Source organism: Rhea pennata, chromosome 3 (genome assembly GCF_028389875.1).
Source record: "Rhea pennata isolate bPtePen1 chromosome 3, bPtePen1.pri, whole genome shotgun sequence".
Lineage (NCBI taxonomy): Eukaryota > Metazoa > Chordata > Aves > Rheiformes > Rheidae > Rhea > Rhea pennata.
In genome coordinates this window covers 34,846,927-34,873,341 of record NC_084665.1, presented here as the reverse complement: position 1 = coordinate 34,873,341, position 26,415 = coordinate 34,846,927, and the positions used below count along the sequence as shown (strand labels likewise).

Below are 26,415 nucleotides of genomic sequence, written 5' to 3'. Positions count from 1 at the left end.
CTACTTTAGAGAGCAACTTACTGGAATCTCTTGCTGGCTCCATAGGAGAATACACAGCAGACAGACAAACAGAAACAACTGCTAAAATTATCAAGTGATGCCTGTCCCAAGCTTGGACTTTTCAGATTGTTCTAAATACTTTGCATTCTTGTATTCTTTGAGGAATACCAGCGCTTAATACTACATTCTTGACTTTTTTTTGCTGTTGACAGCACAAGCTTACTAGAATAAGTTCTACATAATATGACCTTCATGCTTCCCTCCTCATATTCATCATTTCATTTATCAAGCCCATTGTTCCAGTGTATTAAGTGGATTAATGGAGTGTGTTTGCTAATTTCACTTGGAGGGTTAGATGCACTATCAAAGCAATTTAACATTTATTTGATTAACAGACAGATTTATTAATTTAAATGATCGGAATATTTGTTAATATTCATTTAACATACATCTATACTTACTGTACAATGCTTAAATATATTTCAGTTTACTAACACCAAAACTTTGAGTAGTCACTGTTTATCCCCTTAATAAAGACTATCTATATCATAGCTATCAGGAACAATAAGAATGTGCTCAGATATAACATGTACATTTATTTACTTTCTTAAAGGTAAAAATGCACATCAAATCACCAACTGATTTTGAATGGTTAAAGCAGTCTAGATTCTATTTTAAGGAGGATTTCGATCAAGTCTTGGTATCTATTACAGATGTTGACTTTGTTTACCAAAATGAATTTCTGGGCTGCACTGATCGTCTGGTTATAACACCTCTTACAGACAGGTTAGAAACAAAAATTACACATAATAAATAATATTTACATATATTATATTTATTTAACGTAGTATCTTCAGAGAGGTATATTCTGTTTTAAGTACTGTGTGAGCTAGGTAATTAATGAAAATAATCTCATACATTTGCTTAATCATGCTCTTTTAAAAAATGTAAAATAGAATGTCAGTAATTTGCATGCTTAATAATTCTTCAAAAAAATCAGTTTCCATGCTTAAAATATAATTTAGTAACCGAACTTGATCATTATATACTCTACTGTATATTAATATAGTCTTTCTATTTTGAAAAAAGATTAAGTCAAATGTTTAAAATTCTGTAATAAAAGATTCTATGAGGATTTTATTGCTACCAAAATCTCCAAAAGTCTAAAACAACCAGGTAGTGTCTCTTTTCTTACTGATTATGGGAAACAGTTTAGATTTGTCCATAAGAATCTAGATTTTGATAAAACCTCTTCTGCATATAGTCTTCTGCCATTGTTTCTCTGTAGCCAGATAAGCAAGCAACAACTATTGATTTAAAATCACATGTCGGTCAACAATGAGAATTATTTTTCCTTTGAAGTGTGTCATGGCTTCCTTTTTAATAAATATCTTCCTTCATGTATTTCTTCCTTGAGATGTCACTTTTGGCCAAATGGGAAAATAGAAGGCCAAAAGATTCACTTGCAAAAGATCTCCTTGGCAAAAAGTAACTTCCATCTTGCACTTACTTTATTAATTATAAGAAGTTCGGATTTGTACAATTTTTGGACCACCTTTATTTTTCCAGAGAGGTGAGACTTTTATTGTGACATATACATTTGATTGCTCAATCCATTTCTGCAGCAGACTGTACTGTCCTCAACAGTCAGGTATTTTTGATGCTAAATGTTAAATTCTACTCAAACATTTATCTTGACCCCAGCAGATCTGTAGAAGTAACAGCTTCATGTCACTATGAATTTTCTTACTGGTTAATGGAATTGGTCAGAAAACATCAAGTTCCCTCTAGTCCAAGTTTGGCATTAAATATTCCAGTGACTGTAGGGGGTTAGCAGGGTGAGACTGTAGTGACTAGTTATTAAACTGTATTTCAATTATTGATTAAAAACAGAAATAATTAGAGATACATTCAAAATTGAGTATGTTTAGTTGATATGTTGAGTTGATTTGCCAGTGAAGATACCCAATCATTTGTGTAGCAACTTTGTCATTTAATTCCTTGAACATTCTTATGAACTTCTTATGGCTGAAAATCATAATGAAGAATCACTTACAACTAAAATGGTAGTTTTGACAACTTAAGAATTCATTAAAAAATAAAGTAGCATTTGTATTGGAATTTTTAAGTTTGAATTCAGTATTTACAAAAGTTTGAAACTATCTATTATTAAATTCAAAGAATGTGAAATGGCAATAGTAGCGTAAAACTTTCTGCTCTACTGCTTAGTCAAACAATAGATAGTAATTTTTTGCAGGTCCACACTAGTAAGAAGAGAACTGTGCTTAAAGTAATGGGGCATAACATATCAAATGAAGTGAACTTGAATGTACTTGACATTGTCAGCATTTACAGTGGCAGCTCTACATTAGAAAATGTTACTCAGTAGGTATGAAATGTCCTCTGAAAACATTAGCTCAAAGCTCAATGGTGACCCATAAGTCAAATAGAATGTTAGGTAGGAATAGAAAACGGAACGATATGTTATCTGACTACATTAAAACAATCTGCCTGCACCCGAGAGATCTCATTTCAAAAATAATGTAAAAAGATTAGAAAAGGCATAGAGCAGAGCATCAAGGTTGTTCAGAAGCATGGAAAAGCTTCTATACAAGAAGAAGGTCTATGGAGTCTAGGTATCTTAGAAGTAGCCGAAGTCAACAAAATCATGAATGGTGTGGAGGTGGTGAATTGGGATTTTTTTTTTAATCCCTCTCCTTGCTCCCCCTTTCGCCCCCTCAATAAATAAATAAAAAAAAAAAAAAGAATTAGGGTTCACCAAATAAAATTACAAGGTTTAAATCAAAAGGCAATAGTTTTCCTCATAATTCATAATTAAATTGTGAAACTGTGTGTCCTCACATGTTGTGGAGGTTGAAAGTTTTAAGTGCATGGAAAAAGGTATTAGATTCATGGAGAAGAGGTCTATTAGTTACTACTAAAACTAACACCTGGCCCATAGCATCCTCAGGCAACTCACTACTGGAAGCCGGGAATGTGTACTAGGAAAAAGGTCTTTCAACTCTCATCTTCTTAGGTTCTTCCCCAAAGCATGGACTATCAGACACTATTGGAGATAGTATACTGGGCCTAATCTAGATGGGATATGCCAGATTCAGTATGTCTCAACTGATGTAAAACACGTACCTTCTGATCTTGCTAGAGTCACGTACTAGTATGCCATTTTTTTTTTCATTTTTTACCTACATGTTCTGGAACGGGGGCATATATCCTTGTTCTTTCATGCTTGAGGATTTAAACCCAGGTAATCTAACCTAATGAAGTGTGTACAGAATAAGGTCCTAAAGAATGTGGTCAGGTGGCACAATTCAGCAGCAGAATCTGCTTTTTTTTTTTTTTTTTTTACCCACAAAAGGCAGATGAAAAAGTTAATGATAATTTAATTCCTTTGTGGTGTGCACTATAATATGTTAGCTCATCTAATAGTCACAGTTTGTAACCAGCTAGATAAATGCAAGATAGATGTTTTTTATTTTATAATTAAATGGTGTATTCTGTGGCTTTTACCTCCCTGAACTTCCTGTAGTCTCCATGATAGCAATGGAACTGATTTTTGAGGAAGTGATAGTTCAACATAACAGTTGTAGAATCTGTCATATAGCTCATTGTTATATTTATATATATACATATATAAAAATATATATTCCATATTATTTAATAATATGAATTAACATTTATAGGTGCTATATAACTTTAGCTCAGGCTTTGGGAATGAACATGGGAGGTGCCCCAGCAGGACCAGCTGGAACTGGTAAAACAGAAACAACGAAAGACATGGGAAAGGCTCTGGGAAAATACGTAGTAGTCTTTAACTGCTCTGATCAAATGGACTTCAGAGGTTTGGGTAGAATTTTCAAAGGTAAGGCTTCCTAGAATCAGAATCATGTAGGATAGAAGGGACCTTCACAGGTTATCTAATTTCACCAGCTGCTCAGAACAGATCATTAGAGCAAGTTGCTTACGACCTGTCAAGTTTTGAGTATCTTCAGGGATGGAACTTTCATATCACCTTTGGGCCCCTATTTCAGTGGTAAAAATTCTTTAACTTAAGATATATTGAGTTGAAATTTCCCACACTGTAACTTGCGTCTATTGTCTCTTGTCCATCCCCTGTCCATCTCTGAGAAGAGTTTCACTCCATTTTTTCAACACCCTCTCTATAGGTGGTTGTCAACAGCAAAAGGCTGAACTTAGCTTTCTCTTCAGGCTGAACAAACCCTGTTCTCTCAGCCTCTTTCCCTACATCATGTTCTCCGGGCCCCAAACATCAGGGCAGCTGTCTGCTGGGCTTAGTGCAGTATGTCAGTGTCTTGTATAGGAGAACCTCAGAGTGGACACAATACTCAGATGTTGTCTCGCAAGTGCTCAAGAGAGAAGGAAAACGATTTCCCTCAACCTGTTGACTGCAGTCTTGCTAATACAGCCCAATATGCAGTTAGCCTCTTGGGCTACAAGGGCACGCTGCTGATCTGTGTTCAGTTAGTGGTCAACAAAGACCCCAGGTTCTTTTCTGCAAAGCTGCCAGTCAGCACTCGGACTAAACTGTTGCATTGAGATACTCTGTCCCTAATACAGGACTTGTTGAGCTTCATGAGGTTTCGGCCTGCTCATTTTTCAAATGTATACTATTGCATATATTGAAAAATAAGGAGTGAAACTATTCAGATTTCTGATTTTGCTAACAAGCAAATAATTCTGGCAGAAAAGTGCCCAAAGCCATAGATATATAAATATATTGCCTCTTTGCAAGTCAAGCTATTCTAAGTTTAAAAATCTTTGAAGTTACGACAGAATAACTTTGAAGTGATTTAGTCTTAAATAAGTAATAGTAATGTACCCTGAATGATTTAGTTAAATCTTTCACTTCTGGTTAACTGTCTTTCAATATATGTAAAAGTAAACTACCACATACTAGTACTTCAATACTATCTGAAAAAAAAAGTTGCTAGAAATTTTATCATGAAAATGTTGCTGAAAGAACAGCAATTCTCTTGGTTGCTACTAAATACGTAAGTTACTTTTACAAACTGAAATTGGGCAACTGTGAAATTAATCTTTCATGAAAACGTTACTGATTTTAATGTAGTGTTTCTATATTTCTTTTCCACTTCCTTTCTCTATGTTCCTCTCTTCCTTTCGTATACAAATTCACACAGAGCATTGTCTGCACTTCATTGTTAATATTCTGTAGCATTACATGAAAAACATGTAGTTTAGTGTGGATTTAAGATGCTGATGATTGTGCATCGAGATATATGCGCAAATATTTTCTGACTTGTGGTGATCAATGTTTATTTAAAACTCCAATTAGTGCAAAAATAATTTCAGTTTTTAACACCTCTCAGATCATAAGATTAGAATTATCAAGGCTGGAACACACAAATGTAAATAAAAAACTGTAGGACTTTTTTGTTGTAACATTTTATACCCTCTCTTGTAGTTCTAATTCACTTTTTTCTTTCTTTTTCTTTTTTAGATTAATAGTATTGCTTTTGCAACAGAATCTAATTGCTGCTTTACAGTAAAATGCTCCATTCACAGAAAGATTTGTTTCAAAGATCTGCCCAATGCTCCAGGAGATCAAAAGTCTTTTTTCTGGTTATTATTCACTATTAAACATTTTGTGTAAATCAACTAGTATCAACTCAATTTGAATATCGGTATCAAAATACTTGGATTAAAGGGTTATAAATATAAATACTCAGATACAGCTTGACCATACGGCTGGAAAAAAAATCTGATCTTACTTCATTGATTGCAGGAAAAGACATGTAGTCCATAGTCTCAAATACACATGAAGACCAACAGATAATAAATTTTTGTCTCTGTTTTAGGTCTTGCACAGTCTGGATCTTGGGGATGTTTTGATGAATTCAACCGAATTGAGCTGCCTGTCTTATCAGTAGCAGCACAACAAATCTATATTATTTTAACAGCAAGAAAAGAAAGAAAAAAGCAGTTCATTTTTTCTGATGGAGACACTGTAGATTTAAATCCAGAGTTTGGAATTTTCCTTACAATGGTAAATATAAATAATCCCAGAGAATTTACCAGTTAGACTCTCTGAAAGTTAGTTGCCTGGCAAGATGAAAAAAACCTATTTTATTAATCAGATGGTGCTGTCACTATAGAATTAGACCAAAGTACCATAACAAATTATAAATAATCTGTTCATGAATTACATATCTTAGTTTTTGCATTAAGATTATTCATAAGGTTCAGTGAATTACGTCCCCTTGTTATGGGGACATGTTGCAGCTCATTATGTAGGCCAAGAATTTGTCTAAATTTCCAGAATTCTCTGTACTATTAGAGAGGACTGAAATGCTAACAGACTTTACTACTTGATATGAATGCTTTAACAGTAGTAGTGAGAAAGCTACTGTTAGGAACAAAGAGAACCTCCACTGAAGTCTGGAGATGTAGGAAGTACGTTTTTCAGGGAGATAAGTCTTGTCTACTGAGTACTTTATATGGATAGAAGAGTTTTTCAAGCTGATTTACAGAGGCTAAATGTGATTATTCTAGGAATTAAAACACAATGTTCCTGAGGCTTCATAGCAACAGTTCCTGCAGTCTCGAGAGTAGGGAATTTTATAGTAGATGTTTCCTAATGCCAAAGTGGATGGCAATCCAAACTGTATGGGAAATCAAAGTCTTCATTTGCATGTTCAAGTGCAGGATAACAACTGAGGTGGTCAAAAAATTCTTTTGGCTACTTTTTATTTCTTAAACATCACCCAATTTTAGCTTTATTTCCTCTTTGCTCTGGGGGAAATTTCTTCCCCTCACTATATCCTTTGTATTCATAATATTCTAGATATAGTGTATTAATAGTAATTATGAAATAACCTCATTCTGTTGCCAGTGCTATTTTCAAGGTATACTGCTTATGAAGCTCTGACACTTTGTCCGTATTGATTTTACCGGTACCAAATCAGCACATTTTATGCCTGCAGCTTAAGCTTGACTTCAGAGTTATTTCTCATGGTTGCAGCATGTTTTAGGAAATCTACAAGTTAAGCTTTCTTGGTCCTTAAAATTTTCTTTCAGGTGATTTTGTTCTCATGTTTTAATGTTGTTATACGGTAATTTTGTTGTTAGTGTGTTATCTTTACTGTATCATTAAAATCTTTTCTATGCATACTGTTGAACCATTATTAAAGTCAGGTTCATACTGAATTCATTCACAAACCATAAAACATTCAGCGAGGTTCCATACCTCAAGACTAGCCTTTTAGGCTCCTCACAATAGGTTGCTTATCTTTTTTTTTTTTTTTTTTTTTTTTTTTTTTTTAAAAAAAAAACTATCCTTTGCATTTTTAATATACCAGAAAGCCTACCTCTTCTGCACAATTTGTGCCAGATCTTCCTCTTCAGTGAGTGCCTAAGGTTTGACCAGTGTCAGACGTATCAGCATTGAATACTCTATTCTCCAATTATCAGAAATGTCTTATTAGGGTAACTATCAATTTCCTGATGATCTTCAGTCATTTTATTATTATTAGCTGAAGCTACTGAGATCTCAGTGCAGTGCTCTGTTGAAAGTGATGGCTCTTCAGAACCTCTCTTGACTATGATGTGTCGTTGGAAGTAGTGATTGAAGACAAAGTAGAAAATTGAAATTGTTACTTATATTCTACATGTTTTAAATGCCAGAAAGACTGATTGTAACAGTCTTGTTAGTGTTCTGAGAAGCTCAGGAGACTGGAAGTCTAGCAACATACGAATGATGTGTGTGTGTGTGTGCGCGCGTGTGTTTTCCCAATGTCAATCCTTTGATACATCGAAAACAAAGAAAGGACCTCTTCTCTTTAAGAAACAAATAAGTGATAAGTGTGAAGTTCATTATTCCCACGTGAACTAGGTTATTGGATTTTGGCCAGATCCTAGAACAAACCTATTACTTTTTTTTTTTTTTTTTTTTTTTTAATCTTGAAACAAGTTGTGTAAGAACATCTTTTTATGGGATTTGGTCAATGAAGAAATTTGGCAATGAAAGCTTTGAATCAAGTATCTATATTTCTTCACGTTATTTTTACGCCATGAGAAAGCAAATGAGTTTTCATTATTGAATAAAGCACTTTATCTCCTTGCCATATTTAAACTAAGTAAAAATGTTAATAGTATTCCTAGATTTCTTTAGCTTTCACCTTCTGTTTTTTAAAATGACGTTTCTCAAAAAAGGTGAAGGTCCTTATATATTTGCCATCTTCAGTTTCCTTGAATTATCCAGGCAGAGAAAGTATTCTTCTTTTGCAGTCAGGAAAAAAAAAAAAAGAGTGGTTTTACAGGGTTACGGGGCTGGATTAACCTTCGTAAAAGCTTTTTTTTTTCAATAGGAATACACTCAAACAAATGGACCAAGTAGATGTTTTACCCATAAAATTGTAAACTTCTGACAGCTAGCTTGCTACGATAAAGTTATACAAAAGTTATTGCATTCATAGTTATGGTTGAAATTTTTTCTTCATATTAATCATTAGTGGGCAAAAAATCTAGTTCTGAACTGATCTAGGTATTTATACATAAATCTACAATAAATGAACAATAAAAAGGAAATTATTTTGACTAATGTAAATAAGAGTACAGTGTGTTTTCTTTTATAGAATCCTGGATATGCTGGACGTCAGGAGCTACCAGAAAATCTCAAAATTCAATTTAGAACTGTTTCAATGATGGTTCCAGATAGACAGGTACAATCAATGACTAAACTGAAAGAAAAAATGTCTTTTAAATTATTTGCTTAAAAAAACACCTAAAAACTGTATTTCAGATAATTATGAGAGTTAAGCTTGCAAGCTGTGGATTTATTGATAATGTGATCTTGGCACAGAAATTCTTTGTTCTTTATAAACTTTGCGAGGAGCAGCTCACTAAGCAGGTAATGTTATCTATTCCCTTGCCCTTTGTCTTAGTACTTACACAGTACAACCCTTTAGGTTTTGGTTTATGTAGATTGTTTTTGAAGTGTCACTTTTATGCTTTTTGCAAAATATTGAAATAGTTGAAATATAATTCAAACAAATCTCTGTATAAAATTTTTGAACAAATAGCCGTGTTAATTCATGTTTGCATAGTGATATAGACACATTTGTCTAAATTGTTAAACAATGATAATTTGTAGTTACACATGTCTTGAGATTCTCTGTGTGAAGGCTGCAGCCAGGAAAAAATAATTTGGTGGTGACAGTTTTCTGTCAGAAAAATTAGCTAAGGTTGGAAAAAGCTATTGGAATTTGGAACCTCCAGAAAGAACATCTCAAGCTTAATTTAAATTTGACTTCTCTCTATAGCACTGCTTTCATCTGAGGCTTTAAGCTGCCTCAGTTGAAAACACATGACAACTCTGCTATGGAGGGCTACAAAATAATTACTATGTGGTATTATTAATGATGAACTTTATGAAATTTTAAGTAGAAAAGTAAAAGTAGAAAAGAAAAAAATACCATTCTTCCATCCCTCCCCGCCAAATCTTATTATCCGACATTTTTTTAAAAATAGAATAATTTCTAAACAACAGCAGCAATTTCTATTGTAACTACCTTTTCCAAATAGAGTAACTAAACTATACAATAAACAAGTAAGATTTGATATACTACTGAAATAAATCTATGCAACTTGTTTTTGATGCATAAACCATTTTTTCTTCCCCCACCTGGTTTAGGTTCATTATGACTTTGGTCTGAGGAATATCCTTTCTGTTCTGAGAACTCTTGGATCTCAAAAGAGAGCCAGACCAGATGAAAGCGAATTAAGTATTGTTATGAGAGGGCTAAGAGACATGAATCTTTCTAAGCTGGTAAAAAAAAATAAAAATAAAAATAAAGATTTTAGCACCATGTATAAGCAAGTCTTCTAGATACTTCAGGTTCTTTTGTAGAAGATGAGAAAAAACCTGATTTTTCTTTAAAACTTGGAACATGATAATCATCATGTGATCATTAACAGCAGTGTGAGTTTATTAAACTTGAAAATAATGCTTAGGGAGTGGAGATTCTGAGTGCGTTAGTAGTGACAGAAGATTTTCCTGAAGTACCTATGTACAGACTGACTACCATACCATAAACTGAATTACTGGAATAGCCTTTCTAAAGTCAGTCTGCTCAGCAATGCATATTTATACACCTGCCAACAACGCAATTCCTTTGTTGATGAAGTGAATTTGTAATGTTGAGGCTAGTTTGCGCATGCATAGCAGCTATTTGTCAAAGATTTCTAGATGTTCTTCCATCAGTTCCCGTAACGCTTTACTTCATCTGTTACTATAAAAGCTGTAGAATATAATGTACAGACAAAAAGAACTAGTATATATGTATATAGCTCAGTGAAGACACCTTGGGAATACAATGGGTATGTGTCCATAAATGTTACCATGTGTCTAAAATCATGAACATTGCTTTGTGGAAGTGCTATGTGAATGCTATAGCCATAATATTCTAACACAAAGAAGCTTTTATATACACCAGCTATTTTTCAAACTTAGCATAACTTTTAAAAAACCTTAAAAAAATTTTTAAAAAGAACCTTTTTAAAAGAAAAGTTATTGCCTGTAAAGTAAAAGCAATGTTAGCTAGCAGGATAAAAAGATAGAAGTGAAGATGGAAGAGACTAGTCTGGGGAGGAGAAATTATAGTGTGCTGTAAAACCAATATATGTGTTGAATCCATATTTTTTATATCCTGCGGGGATATGAATTCTACCTTTCACAATTTTTTTTAAAGTTTTTTGTAGGTATCCTTTAAGTATTAGGATTGAAAGATCAGAAATGTGGCAATTGTTTTAAGAATAGGATTTTATTGGTGGTGGTTTTATCTATTTGTTTAACCATCTGTGTGAGTTTATTGGGTTTACAGTGGCTTGTTTAGTTCTAGCTGTACAGTTGCCATAAGGGCATTTGCATTGAATGCAATGTAGTGCATTACAGGAAGTGAAAGTGTAGAATAGATTTCGAGTGGTTCTGTTACAGAGTTAGTGACTGTAGAAATGACTTGACAGATTTTGCATCTTTTGCTCGGGTATGGTCTAGATTGATTTGATGCTTTTTGGACTATAGGGAGTTTGTTTGTGGTGAAGAGTTTGGTAAGGTTGGAGAGAAAGCTATTAAAGGACTGGAAGGAGAAATTATGGGAAGATTTGTTTTCAAGATAGGTTGTTTCTTCCAGTGTATGCTGCAAGTGTTGAGGGATTTTACAAATTAAATCCAGTGTATGCTCAGTGGGAGTCTTATTTCAGTATTAAATTTGTTTCTCACATGGAATATGGGTGATACTTTCAAAATGCTATTTCCTTAGTGAACAGTCCTGTTGGCTAGCTGTGTTTATAAGCATAATATACAGGTTATTTTAGCATAAACATTTGTTTTTAATTTGAGAACTTTCTGTGAATATCCATGCTTTAAGCACTCCATAACTTTTTTGTTTCAGGTAGATGAAGATGAGCCTTTGTTTCTGAGTCTTATCAATGACCTCTTCCCAGGCTTACAGTTGGATAGTAACACATATGCAGAGCTTCAGGCTGCAATAGCTAATCAGGTTGAAGAGGCAGGATTGATCAATCATCCACCATGGAATCTTAAGCTTGTTCAGGTAGACCTTTTTTTTTACTAAAATCTATTTTAGAAACAGGAGTCAGAACACCATTACCAGTAGCTAACCATTGTCTCGCTCAAGGAACTATGCTGCTAACATGGAGTAAAAAAACGAAGGTCGTATGTAGATCGTATAAAGAGAAAAACAATTCTCTTTAGATTATCAAGAAGAAGAAAAAAATACCTTGAAACATAGTTATCCTACTGTTTCCCAGATATGGTAGAGCATGTTGACCTGAATGAAGATGTAAGGGTCCTACATGGCTCTCTGAACATGAGTTTGTTAGACTACAGTAGGAATGGTTAGGCATAAGAAAAATTCAGAGATATCTTAAAGCCTGAGATCGTAAATAAAGAAGTGACAAGAAATGCATCCAGGGCACAAGAAGTAGGGAATGAGAACTTAAAGACCTTTAAAAGGACAAAGATAAATGTAAATGTATGTATTTCAGACTTAAATGTTTCTTTAATGAAGGAGAGTTCTCACACTGAGTGTGAGCAGACACTGTTGTAATTAAAGGTTTGTCTCACCTAAGTTTTGAGAACTGATGCACTGATTGAGTAGTCATTCAGCACAGCTGTGTTGTGTTGAAAGGTATAATGATTAAGGTTAAGGTATAATGATATGTAGAAGCCTTAGAAAACTGTCTTAGTGTATGCTATGACCACCTTATGGAAACCTCTGACAAGGTTAAGCATGCAAGTGAACATGCAGGTAGGTACTGTAAAATGAGAGTTAAAAACAGCATCAATAACAAGAGTAAGAATGTAATCCAAAGGGATTTTTTCCCCTCAAGGACTTTCTTGATTGAAAGGTAAAAGCTGTCAAGAGACCTAGAGGCTTTCTGGGCTGCAAAAGCTGTGAACAAATACAGCTACTTTTAATTTGTCTGTAGTTATTAAGTTGTCTAGTTTGTGTGTAGTTCAAAGTTAGCATCTTCTGAGGTGCATTGGACACACTTCTCTATGCACCTCTCTATTTAGAGGGCAAAGTTAACAAACCCAACAGATTAGAAAGCAAACAGGCGTAATTAGAATGTCACTAACAATTGCAAATTGATAGCAAGGTAATCAGAGCAATGTTACTCTTCTGTCATTTTGCGGTACTCTCTTAAAAGTACACTTTCATGGATGATGATGATATACATTATAATAGTTGTTCTTTTCCTATGTTCTTCAATTCTTTTTTCTGCTTGCAGGCAGGTAAGGTGTTTCTTTTTATACCATGCTGTAAACAGTGATTGGCTTTACTGTATTGTCTGTATTACTTGTTGAAATAGAGCTTGTAGCATTAATTAGTGAAATTGAATTCATTTTTTATTCCATTAATTGGTGAAATTGAATTTTGCTTTGTAAAACTTGTCAGGTAGAGAAAAATTATGTCTTCTAATTTTCCTCATTTTACTTATTACTACTTTCTAGATAATTATTAAACATTGTTAATGTTTAAGATTAATACCCTTTAACATTAGTAATGGCTGAAAACTATTCTGCTGTAGAAACATGTGTTTGTTACTTTGTTGATTGCCACACTGAGGGCATGGCTACAGCTGCTGTCACTTCAGAATATTTTGACCCTGGGAAATGTTTATATATTTTAAAAATACAGCCACAGAATATAGACTTTCTGAAACTACAGGCCTTGAGGCTTGTACAGGCTTGTTCATGGGGTATGGAGCCTTAAATGGTAAGATACATCATTGGCTCCTGTGAACTCAGTATCTCAAAAGAAGCTGACTGCAGACCAAGAAAAACACTTTGAACTTCATGTTCACTCCAGATTTCTGATAATTTTCAAACTTCTCTAACTTAAAAAAAAAAAAAAAGAAAAAGAAAAAAGAAAAAACTACAATGTGATTTGTTGGATAAGAGAAAGATGCTCTATCTTAAGTAATAACCATACCTCTCTACTACTGTAAATCATTCCTCATGTTTTTATTCCTAAGAAGATATGTTGCCTTCCCTAGTATACTCTGCTACTTATCAGTGTTTCATTGTCCACAGAATTGGAGGAAAAGTTGTTGTCTGCTATTGTCTCTGCAGACTTTATGAATACTCATATTTGTTCTAGCAAAGAAAGCTACCGCTAGTGTAAACAGGAACCAGATTCTGTTTTCAGAGCTCCAGAAAAGAGTAATTTCCTCATTTAACATCCCACTAAAGGAATATTTTTGTGCTGCTGGCCTTTGCTAGTGTCTCTAGCAATAGGGCAGTGGTGATGACCTTAAGAAGAACAGCTGGCTGAAAGCTTATGCATTTTCCAAGGAAGACCAGTTTGTCACCAAATATTTCTGTTGTGATGGTGAACAATCAGAAGAGGAATTATTTGGCTCCAGCATTGACAAAAGATCCAATTTGCTAAAACCTTAGGGTAAGAGCTCTCTGGGAGTGGTTCAACTACCTTTAAGAAAAATATATATTTACCAGCCATGCTGTTTCTTGTAAGGAGTATTTTTCTGTGTGAAATCAGAGCTCTTTTATGTGTAGACACTCAACTAGTTGTTGATGGCATCAATACTGTGTATCTTGCATCCCTGTTTTTGCTGCCAAGATAGTCCTTTTGAATATGAACCAGAGGTGTACAAATTGTTATTCTTTCTGTAAAGCAACTGTTATCTGCTGTGGCTTGACACATTTTGAGGACAAGCAGTCCAGGCTTTTTCAGATATGGTGGTAAATAGCTTTCAGTAAGAACACTGTGAGCAGCAGTGAAGCTATCCAGATTCTGACTTTACCGCCACAGACTGCACAGTGTATGTCCATTTTCTGCCTGCTGAATATTCAGGTCAGAATATAAAAGGCAAAGCATATCTGGTATGATATTACTTTCTCTCAACTTTCCTTTTTAGATACAGCACATTATTGCTGTATTAAGCATCTGTGTAAACATCTAGCTTCCCTTCTTTATTGTAATTTTGGGGGAATTTATGGCTTTATTCCATTCTTTATTTCTTTTCCTGTATCTCCTGTTGGAGCTCTTTTTGGAGCTATACATATACTAATTCATATGCTAGATGTTTCTACTCTCTCACTGAACTACCACTTCCAAATAGGAACAAAGGTTGCTTATAGGTAACCAGAGTCTTTGAGATACAGTTTTTTGTCTAATATACACTCCCTTTCCTTCCTCTTCCTCTTTTCTGTCATGGCCTTCTGAAATCTTTTTTGTTAGTATTTCTCAATTGAGAAGGCAGGGAAGCAGTTCTGGCCATTCTTTCCCTTTCATAGTATCAAATGGTATGAAGGGTGAAGGCAGATTTGTTCCCTATGTGCACTGTGGAAGGAAAAAATTTCTCCAGAGTTAAGCGACTGTCCACAATCTAAGCAGATACATGGGCTACATGTCGGAAAAAAAAACTGTTCTTGGCAAAAAATCTTTCTGTCCAGCAGCAACCAATGGTTTAATTCCTATACATCCATACCCATCTTTTTCAGCTGTCATTGCATGCAGAACACAGAAAATGCTGTTTTCTGTTACTAAAAATTATTTTACCAAATATTTTTAATTTCATTTTCCATGATACCATGATTCAGTAACATTAGTAACTGGTTATTTTGTGGAGTCAGAATTACTGATCTAATTTAAAGTCCTAATAATAATATATTTGGCTGTTAGCAAGGAGTATGTTTATAGCTCTAGGAGCAAGTATCTTTGCAATTTTTAGATTAAGATTTTTAGAAATAGAAGAAAGATCTCTATGTCATTTTATGGTGTTTCAGAATCTGTATTTACAATGTGGCTCTGGTTAGAGCAATGACAATAAAATGCTTTTATAGGTTTTTTTTAGTTGGACTTTTTCTCATAAATTTCTAGTGGGGATTGTAAGTATATCTTTTAAAGATTTTTTTATAAGTTCCATCATATGTGAAAGCTGTAGAAGAATTAAGGTTAAAGTAGACTCATGTACAAAAACTTCTAAGGATACCATATCCTGACATAAACAAACAATAAGTAGAGATGGTTGAAGGTGAAGGTGTCTCATACACATCGTACAATAGTGTTAGTGTATTTAACTATAGAAAGTTTCTTTTGTTTAACTGTTTTTATGGGTTTGTTGTCCTTTTATTGAATAACCATGTGAAACTGTGATAACTTTGATGTAAGCCCGACAATTAGACGTAACTGCCATTTATTTACTATATGAAACAGAATGGGTATCTCATCACCTAATTTTGATGACATAATGTTATGATACATAAACATTTTTGGGAGAGGTCCATTGATTTAACTTTTTTGACCCAGAGGTATCCCTGTGACAGAAGATAATGTCTAATCAAACATAGTCACATGTCTATAGAATTGCTGTGACTATTTTTTTCATATACTATGATATTTAAGCACTGTAGTAATTAATCCATCTTCTGTTATGTTAAACATTTTGCTTCTATTCATTTTTTCTTTTGAATAATATAAAAAGTTCTTCTTAAAATCTGGTAAAATTTTTGATTTGCTTGGGAAAGTTCAGTTGAGATTTAGTTCAAGAAACTGTTTTACAGTAAACTCATTAGGTGCTTGGATCAGAATGTGAAGGTGTTTACCATTCCACAAAACAGTAAAAATCAGGAAGTTACTTGAAACACATACAAATTATGTTTTGTTTTTTTTTTTCATGTTTTCCATTCTCAGCAGATAGCCTTGCATGTCTAATATGTTTGTAATCACTGGCAATCAAACATAATAAACGCAAGCAAAAATCTTCCAAAATATTTCTCAAAATATTTTACTGTTTTTGACAGTTGTATGAGACTTCTCTAGTACGTCATGGGTTGATGACACTTGGACCTAGTGGATCTGGAAAAACAACGGTCATAACTATGTTAATGAGAGCACTGACAGAATGTGGACAGCCTCACAGAGAAATGCGTATGAACCCAAAAGCTATTACTGCTCCTCAGATGTTTGGAAGACTAGATACTGCAACTAATGATTGGACAGATGGAATCTTTTCTACACTATGGAGGAAAACACTGAAAGCTAAAAAGGGTATGTAAATACTTTGTATGTGGTATCATCAAAATACTTCTTTAAAGATATATTAAGAAAAAATCTTGTTTTGCAATCTGCAAATGTAAAGAAGTTCCCTCTTGAATAAAAACATTAGAATGTAGATGATGATACAGTCCACACCCTAATAAATGGCAATAGTTTCAAACTTCATTATTTCAGTATGATAATACTATATCTAGATAAAAGTTGTCTGTTTCCTTGCCACTTCAGTTTTCCAGCTTGCTGCAGAAGTGTTACTTCGACACTGTTATATTATAATTAAAATTTATTTATCTTAATTGCGTTAGCAATTTTGGAACATCATATTTAATTCTGTCTTCTTGATCACTACCTAAGAATATATATCAGGAATTTTGTCTTACAGTGGCTATAAATTTTAATAATCTGAAGGTGCGTGTTGCCCGTCAGTCAAGATTGGGAAGCTTCTAGGCCTCACAGCATCTGTAGGGTTGATAGTATTCCTTTCCCTTGCATAGTAAAAGATGAGTATACAAAGAACTAAACTATTTCATTTCCTTTCAACTGCTTGGGGAAATAGTGTGTTCAATAGTTGGAGTTTTTTCAACATCATAAATTCTTCTTTACACACATTTCTCCAAAAAATGGAGGTCTGCCAAATCCAAAATCTGAAGAAGTGGAGAAATCTTCCAAAAAGATGATTTCTCCAATCCTCTGGGGGATAAATCAGCAGACCTATTTCCCCTCTTATGTTTTATTTGCCATGGATGTTTGCATTGGTTCTAGGTTTCACTCTCTTCTCACCTAAGGAAAATGTCTATCTTATTGGTTTATTAATACTTGTTCTGTAGACTAATACACTGAAAATAGAGTTTTACAAAACATTTTATGGTTAGATCACTTGCATAGAAAGTGGGGGATGTTACTATAGTTTAGAAGTATAGGTTCTAAGCTGGCAGGCTTAAGATTCTGTTCCTAGAACAGTTTGCATATTTTACATTGGAGAGGCATTTGATAAAAATATTACTTCAGGGAGCTGGACAAGAATCTTACTCTAATGCAAAATCAAATTCCTTTTGGCATCTCTGCTTCTGATCCCATTGCTTTTGCATTCTTAGTTGCTAGTAGCTGTTTTAAAGGAAGAATGGAAGATACGGGCACCAACTGGTCTTTTAGTCTGTCCTCAATACCATGTAAGGTTTTATAACAGACTTTGAAAGAAAGAGTTATAATAGAAAATAAGATAAAATATGATGTAGTGGTGAAAAGGATTTAACTCAAATTGAACCAGTTGTCACAAGGCATTGGACAAGTCTGAAATGTATGTATTATTTCGATCACAAGGTGAGTAAGCATTCAGGTGCTCTCTAACATATAAAATTAGTATGCTCTGAAATTAACAGATGCAGATGAACAGATGTTTATAAATTGATTGTGATGTAGCTGTCTCTGCCTGTTTTAAGAAAGATTCTAACACTCAGAGATAGTTATGTTCCAAGAAGAGCAATTAGCACATGATGCATTTGTGGCAAATTATGAATTGGGAATATCTGAACTAATGATGGAATAGGCTTTAAGATTCAGGAGTCCTGGCTATTCTTGTGTCTTACTGTCCACATAAAGGATTTTTTATATTATTCTTATTACCAGCAAAGATACGTGTTGTTGTATGTTCACTGTCACTCATTTCACAGAATGTCACTCATTTCAAAGCATGTAGAGTTTTACTATAGGACAATACATGAGGGGAAAAAAACACTGCTGCAGGTAATCCTTTGTGGGGCAGGTAAAGCAACAGTAACAGTGACATCTATAAAAGCATGAAAATTTCATGGCTTTGGACACCTGCAAAACTTCACCACAGACTTCTCTTTTGTACATACACATATATAACACCGTTGTCTGGGCCTCTAGAAAGTATTTGGACTGGCTGAACAGTTCCGCATTATCTGAGCAGATCTCCTGATCCATGCCATCCCTCCAGTGTGCTATTATTTGTGAGTATTTGTATTTATACAAACAATTGCTCAAATATGAAATGTTTGAATATACAGCGAATAAGATATTCTGAGATATGTTTTCTCTGTCTTTCATGCATGAGATGTGTGTGCATATATATGCATGTGTGTGTGATACATGCCAGCATCTTTATGAGCTATATCAGAGATAGATATTGAAAGTCTGATAAGATCTAATGCTCAGCAAAATGAAGGAACTGGAGTATTACTGGGACAAATTTGCTACTTCATGCCTTTGGTCATTGAAATGATGACAAATAGATGTATACATTGACTTAGGGGAATTGTTAACTAAAACAAATGTGAACACATCAACAGAAGAATGTGTATGGACAGAAAGGCATATATAGAAAAATAATAAATTTAAAAGAACAACTATTCTACAGACAAATGACAGTCTTTACAGCAACATTGTATCATGAGTGGGCCTGGTGAAATGGTGTTCAGCTGAGACAGAAACACTAGTGAGATTTGTTAGGTCAGCCCTGGAGTTCACTGACATCACTGAAGAGAAAATTTGCTATGCTAGTGCCAAGAACAGAAAAGTATGTTAGTATCTGCAATAAGAAAAGTTCAGCCCTATGATTTTTAGGGGGCACAAGGGAATTTTTGAACTGTTACTATTTTGGTCTTTGAGATACAATGTTGTAAAGATGTATGTGCCCTCCTTTGCTACTTTCTGTTTCAAAAATGATTCCTTAACTAGGTGTGCAACTCCTACAGTAATGAGGGCAGCAGGAATTACTATAAAAATGTCTTTCACACATTAGTCAAGTTCTAAAGCATTTCTCAAACTTTTTTTCTTGCTGTTTCATCGTGAAGATATGAATTATATCTCTTTTCGTTGTTTTTCCAGGTGAAAATGTATTTCTTATTTTAGATGGTCCTGTAGATGCAATATGGATTGAGAATCTAAATTCAGTTTTGGATGATAATAAGACTCTTACTCTAGCAAATGGAGATCGAATTCCTATGTCTCCTACATGCAAGCTGTTATTTGAAGTCCACAATATTGAGAATGCCTCTCCAGCAACAGTTTCTCGAATGGGTATGGTGTACATCAGTTCTTCTGCTCTCAGCTGGAGACCAATATTGCAAGTAAGATCATCATTGCTTGCTGCTCCTAACCTTTCCTTGTTACACATTCTATACAGAAGAATATTGTGGATGTTTTTCAGGCATGGTTGAAAAAACGTTCATCTCAAGAAGCTGAAGTTTTACAAAGTTTATATGATAGAATCTTTGAGCCAGCATATACATATATGAAGTTAAACCTTAATCCCAAAATGGAGCTTTTGGAATGTAATTACATTGTGCAGGTAAACAGATACTGCATAAGTTTGTATAAATTGACTGATTAGCGTAAATGTGCAGAAATAGCAAACAGGACATTTGATAACAAAATTTCATTCAAAAAAAAAAAAAATGTTTCCTGACAAAGAAAACCTTAAGCTCAACGTTTGTTTATTGAGCACTACAAGAGAAGATGTTAAGAGATATGCAGAAGAAACTTCTCTGTATCCCTTTATTTGAAGGCTAGCATTCTCTTGACGAGAATTTGCAGGATCTAGTAGGTTTTCAGAAGCAAATTTTAATAAGCTAGTGGTCTCATTCCAAGTCTTTTAATGCAAAATAAGTTGCAGTAAGAGCCAATCTAACTCTACTGGTTCTGTCGGTGGAGAGAGTTAAGAATAATACTAATTATCTTTTTATTTTCAGATGTAATAGATACGATTCTGAGAGTGAGTTTTTCCAAGGAAAAGGAAACCTTTTTAGGAAGGTTTGACTCTGCCTTCCTATTAACTGGAATTCTACTTTGAGTACAATCATTTTATCACTGATTTTCACTTTATCAGTGATTTATTAATAATGAGTACTTGGCAAATTTTGCATGGCCATCAGTCCTTTACTGCATGTCTCTAGCTAAATTGTTTATGAGTCAGTTGTCATCTACAGAGTCTGTCTCCAGGCTTTCTTTCTATCTGTGTAGTCCCTGTTTAATCTTGACAGTCCCATAACAAATTCAGTAGTGCCTTTAATAAGACAGTAGACAAAATAATATATTGGCTAACACCATAAATAACAATAAACTAGTCAATTAGCATTTCACAGAATCACAGAATGGTTGAGGTTGGAAGGAACCTCTGGAGATCATCTAGTCCAACCCCCCTGCTCAAGCAGGGTCACCTAGAGCACATTGTACATTGGAGATCATGTCCAGGCAAGTTTTGAATTTCTTCAGAGAAGGAGCCTCCACAAATTCTCTGGGCAACCTCTGCCAGTGCTTTGTCACGCTCGCAGTGGAGAAGCTTTTCCTCATGTTCAAATGGAACTTCCTGTGTTTCAATTTGTGCCTGTTATCTCTTGTCCTCTTGCTGGGCAACACTGAAGAGAGCCTTGCCCCATCCTTTTGACACCTTCCCTTGAGATATTTGTAGACATTCATAAGATCCCTTCTCAGTCTTCTCTTCTGCAGGCAAACAAGCCCAGCTCTCGCAGCTTTTCCTCATAGGGGAGATGATCTGGTTCCCTAATCATCTTTGTAGCCCTACTCTCTCTAGTAGTGCCATCTCTCTTCTGTACTGGGGATCATTTCCCTCCACCTACTGGCTACACTCTTCCTAATGCACCCCAAGATACCATTGGCCTTCTTGGCCACAAGGGCACATTGCTGGCTCATGGTCAAGTTGTTTTCCACCAGCACTCCCAGGTCCTTCTTTGCAGAGCTGCTTTCCAACAAGTCAGCCCCTAGCCTGAATTGGTGCATGAGGTTATTCCCCCCTACTGCACAAACTGCTGCATCTCTTCACTGCTTCTGTTAGCTGTGCTGTAGCAGAGGCTAGATTTGGTACGTCTTTATTGTCCATTATGGATTTTACTTCAGGTTTTCAAGAGTTTCAGGTTTTTTGCTGCAAATTAATAGCCTCAGTAAATGCCACAAAAGCTTGCTATATATGATATCAAGTGGATCTGGATATCTCAAGAATTCAAGACCACAAACTGCAGCTATATAATTCATTAATTTCTGATGATAAACAAGATGGAGGTGTTCTCCACCTTGTTTTTTTGATAGAATTTTTTTTTTCTACATTCTGCAGCTATGAAACCTCTGACTGAATTGATTTTTGTCTTCATGGAAGACTTTTCCTCGGACTAAAAGTTTCCAGGTTCTTTTGGTGAGGGTTTGTTCAGAAAGTGCTAGCCTGGCAGTGTTTTTTTCATACTGTTTTATTGTAATATTTCCCTCATTTCTCATACATTGAATATTTTTTTTTGTGGCAAAAATCTCTAGTAAGTTTCTGTCACAGATGAGACAGAGTAAACAACCCTTAGTGGATCTGAATACTGGGGTTTATTTAAGAATCAGCAAGGTTTACCTGACTTGATTATTTTACACATTCACTCAGTCACTCACTTTCTCCCCTTATGTTCTCTATGTCTTGATTTTCCTTTTCAGCAGGGATTTTGATCTGTGAAGATCAAACAGAAAGTTATGATGTTTCTGCACTGTGCCGCTGATCGCAGCTACCAGTCATGAGTGTAACTCAACAAGGTCCCTGGGCACCCCCTGGCATATGTCTCTTTCTGGTCTCCAGGATCTTCCTCACTTCGAGGATCTTTCCTCCAGCCAGGTTCTTCACCTCCTCCTTTCTGAGCTACCTTTTTTCTGAGACCATGTCTTTTTTTCAGGAAACCTTCTTGCACTACCCCTTTCTGGAACCCTAAGGTCTCAATTAACCTAGTCAAATTGGTCTACGTGCAGAAACACTGTGCATGATCAGTCTCTTAACTGGTGGTTCTATCTCATTTCTCCTTCTTAATTACAGGATTCAAGATGTGCCACTTCTGTATTTAGTCCAAGGGTTACCAAAATTTACAGCCAGCCTGGATGTGGCAAGCAAGCAGCAGACTTGTGTTTGAGAGTTCAAAAGTTAAATTTTGGATGTTCATTGTCCACTCCCCTCCCACACATACATGCCTACAACAGTTTCATAATGATTTTATAAAAAGAAATCTCACCTTCACTTTCCTTCTTGCAATTTCCACTGCTATTGACTTTCTGACTCTATGTTCTTCAACTCTTCCTGGATGATTTTTTCCCCACTGTTTTTATATTTACATTTGTCTTTTTGGTGTTTACCTTCTGCCTCATTGGGTGGACAAATATAATTTACGTAAGAGATTGAACACAGTTCTTATTTGGGGAATTTGGGGATACCCTACCTTACAAAACTATTGGAAAAGTGAATAAACTTGTAGGAAATAGTGATCTGACTGATATGGTCCACATGAAGGAACAAAGGTGTTCAACAAATTTTTCACCAGAGGTTTATATGGAAGCTAAGCAGTCATAGCAGAAGAGAAAAAAGTTCATTTATAGATAAATAAGTGATTTGAAGATAGGAAATGGATGATATGAATAAAAGATCAGCCATCAGAAAGGAAGGAGGCTACCACTGATCTAAAGTACCTATACTTGCCCCAGTGCTGTTTGAAATATTTGTAAACAGCCTGCAAAATTTTAGATGGAAAAGTTTGCTGATGATATTAAATTATTCAGGGTAGTAAGGACAAAATAGCTAACCATGAAGAACTGTAGACAGACTTTGTGACAGAAAAACTAGATAATGAAATGCCGAATGAAATTCAGTGAAGACAAACATGAAGGGATTCTTGTGGGGAAAAAACAAATTGTTCAGTGTCGTGGATAGCAGACCTATGTCCTCTTGCTGAAGGGTGTTATGGATAATAAAAGTTTATATAGGTTCAAGACTTGTCTTGATATTTTCATGGGAGAAAAATCCATAGAGTGTTCTTCACCCTCTAAATACAGAGAAAGTAGGGCTCAGAAAGCCCCAAGCTGCAGATGGCTGAAGCCAAGACAGTACCAGCAGGAAATACTGTGTTTTTGCTTAGTTTCTGCTCTTCGTTAAGTGTCTACTCTTACAGATGAGATGCTGGGCAAACTGCAGTTTTCACCTGATTTGTTACAATGATTTTTATTTTTATGGGTCAGTTTTTTTATGTTTATTTTCTTTCTTCAATAACTTGGTACAGAATATTGGTATGACCCAAAGCATCTGGGAGATTTTGAACTAGAGCTTGTTTTTGAAGAAACAAGAAGATTTTTGTTCAGATAAACTGTGATACAACCTGTCCCTGAAGTGATTAGAAAACAAATCAAATATCTTCTAAAGAAAAACAGTGTTATTAATTCCAGCTTATTAAGTGTCATTAATACTGATTGTTCATTAAAAAAAAATTCTAATACTTGAGTTTTAAAATAACAATAATGTGTCCTAACAGTTTCAGTCTTTGGCCTCTATTTTAAGAAAGGTATTATTGCATTACTTTGAGCTTCAAGTATAAGATCATATTCTGCATAAGGAATACTAATTCCAAGATCTATCTGAAAATGTGCATATTTTGAGACAATATGCTTGACATTATCTTGTAGAAAAGGAATTTAAGTGATTTTATCTAAGTGACGTGACTTTATCTAAATATGATTTTATCTAAAATGATTTTATCAAAATGAGCATCTGGTTTCATGAACAATGTCATAACTAGCAAGTTAAAAGATTTCTAGAAAATATATTAGATACTGGAAACTTCTGTGTTTAAAGATGGAAAGAGTTGTTTAGAGGAATTTTCAGAAGTAAGCAGGCACATAAATTATACTATTTCATTAAGAGCTATGCACTTGCAGATTTCTGAAAATCTCATTAGGCATTATAAATACCTTTAAAAAGCTGTTCTGTTAACCTAGCTCTTAGGTGACAATATCATATAGGTATGATTTGAAAGGATTCTAGACTTTTAAATTACTTAAGTAATTTTGAAAATTTTACCCAGGCTTATATAGGTGTCTTTAATTTATTTTCCTGAGTTCATATTTCAAATTTAATATTATTCTTTAGTATCCTGTATTGATTTTTAAATTATATTTTAAAGTTTGAATACATATATACACATATTTATATGTAACTATATATAGAAAATCTGATTATGTAATGCTTTCTGAATACATGATATTTTAAAAATGTTTTCAGTCTATTAATCTTTTGGAGGGTTTGATTCCATCGAAGGAAGAAGGTGGTTTATCAACTATATTCCATCTGCATAAGTTGTTCAGCTTTGGATTAATGTGGAGTTTAGGTGCCCTTCTGGAGCTGGACAGCAGAGATAAACTTGAAGCCTTCATTAGAGCTCATGATAACAAATTAGACTTACCAGAAATCTCCCCTGACACCAATCAAACGATGTATGAATTTTATGTTACTGATTATGGTAAGAAAAAGTACTAACATTCTTTTTTTATACTGGCATTTTAAAACTGAGTATAGATTCTTTGAAATTGAAAAATTAATCTTTTAGTCCTTATTATTTGGTCATATAAGTACAGATATTCTTTTGTTGTTGACAGAATAATATTAATACAGATTCTGTATGCAGTACCTCTTTTGAGGCAACAAACAAGGGATAGGGCTCATTAATAATATTTTCTTTTTTTGTTGTTTTTAATTTCATTCTTACATGTTCTTTCTATTGACTCTTCTTAGCCAGCCTACAATGTGTAGATAATTTTTGCTTTTGTTGCTTTAGTCTAAATTAATTTTACTTTTATTCTTAATTTCTTTCCAGATAGCACTTCCTGTTAAACAATATAAACTGTTATTTCTAGTTAATAGTAAATTGCTATTTATCTGTATGTTTGATAAACATTAATGAATCTTATGATTTGTAAGATCTATAATAATTTCCACAAAGAATTAATAGTTTAAATAACAGAGACATAATCAATTTCACAAAGAGTTTACTATAATTTTTTGAGAGCATATTCACTTATAAAATCCATTATAAATGCATCTATTTCCCATGTATCCAATTCAGAACTTTTGCTAGCAGTGTTCATTTAGTGTACACATGCACACTCCGTATTCTTATGTCTTACAACTTTTTGCTAGTACAGGCTGAGAAAGAGCTTCCACATAAACATTCTTCTGGCTTATCTGCATAGGTATATATAAAGTAAAGAACTACATTTACGTTTAGTAGTTGCATAGACTAATCAGAGGTCAGCCCTAGTACCTCCTTTGTTAGATACTAGATTTGTGAAAGTTTATCCCTTTTTATACTTCAGAGACTTTTCCTTTTAGGAATTACATTCTATATACACTCATAGTGTTTCACCCGTGTATATTATCCAGGATTGATTTTCTTGGAATAACAGAATGCTGAATATAATCAAAATATTGTGAGATATTTTCCATTTTTTTGTCATTTCAGGTGACTGGGAGCACTGGAGTAAAAGAGTTCAGGAATATGTTTATCCAACAGATAGTGTCCCAGACTATGCATCTATACTGGTTCCAAATGTTGACAATGTCAGAACTCAGTTTTTGATAGACACAATTGCAAAGCAACACAAAGTACGTGCAGGATTGCTGATCTACTTGTACGCATACTACATGAGATAAATAGAAACCTACTCATAAAATAGCTGGGAGATTGTAGTCATTCTTCGTATTCTCTGTCTCCAGTCACAGTTTTCCAGCTGCAGCATTATTTAAATATGTTGCTTTTTGTTTATGTTATTTTATTTTCATTTTTTAAATATGAATCTTCTTTCTTCTAATTATTTGAATTCATGACAAAAGTTTAAAATATTTGTTTTGTAAAACTGAAAACTTTGGTCCTGAGTGCGTGCCTCCAACAACCCATTATTTTTCTCAGAAAAAGTTGTTAAACTTTGTTCTAAGTCTGTGCACCGTATTTGTTTTTCTGATTTGTGCTTCCTTGAATAGAGGAATAAGGAA

General features: G+C 34.3%; 1 protein-coding gene across 1 annotated transcript in view; it reads left to right on the top strand.

Moving 5' to 3' along the window:
* DNAH8 (dynein axonemal heavy chain 8) overlaps positions 1-26,415 on the top strand; it is a 161,967-nt gene that overhangs the window by 70,125 nt on the left and 65,427 nt on the right. Inside the window, exons 42-53 of the mRNA XM_062573613.1 lie at positions 614-786; positions 3,702-3,880; positions 5,856-6,043; positions 8,631-8,717; positions 8,798-8,905; positions 9,689-9,823; positions 11,448-11,609; positions 16,349-16,595; positions 19,452-19,693; positions 19,774-19,914; positions 24,649-24,886; positions 25,886-26,028. Of these exons, the coding sequence (XP_062429597.1) occupies positions 614-786; positions 3,702-3,880; positions 5,856-6,043; positions 8,631-8,717; positions 8,798-8,905; positions 9,689-9,823; positions 11,448-11,609; positions 16,349-16,595; positions 19,452-19,693; positions 19,774-19,914; positions 24,649-24,886; positions 25,886-26,028 (2,043 nt within the window). The remainder of the gene's footprint in view (positions 1-613; positions 787-3,701; positions 3,881-5,855; positions 6,044-8,630; positions 8,718-8,797; positions 8,906-9,688; positions 9,824-11,447; positions 11,610-16,348; positions 16,596-19,451; positions 19,694-19,773; positions 19,915-24,648; positions 24,887-25,885; positions 26,029-26,415) is intronic.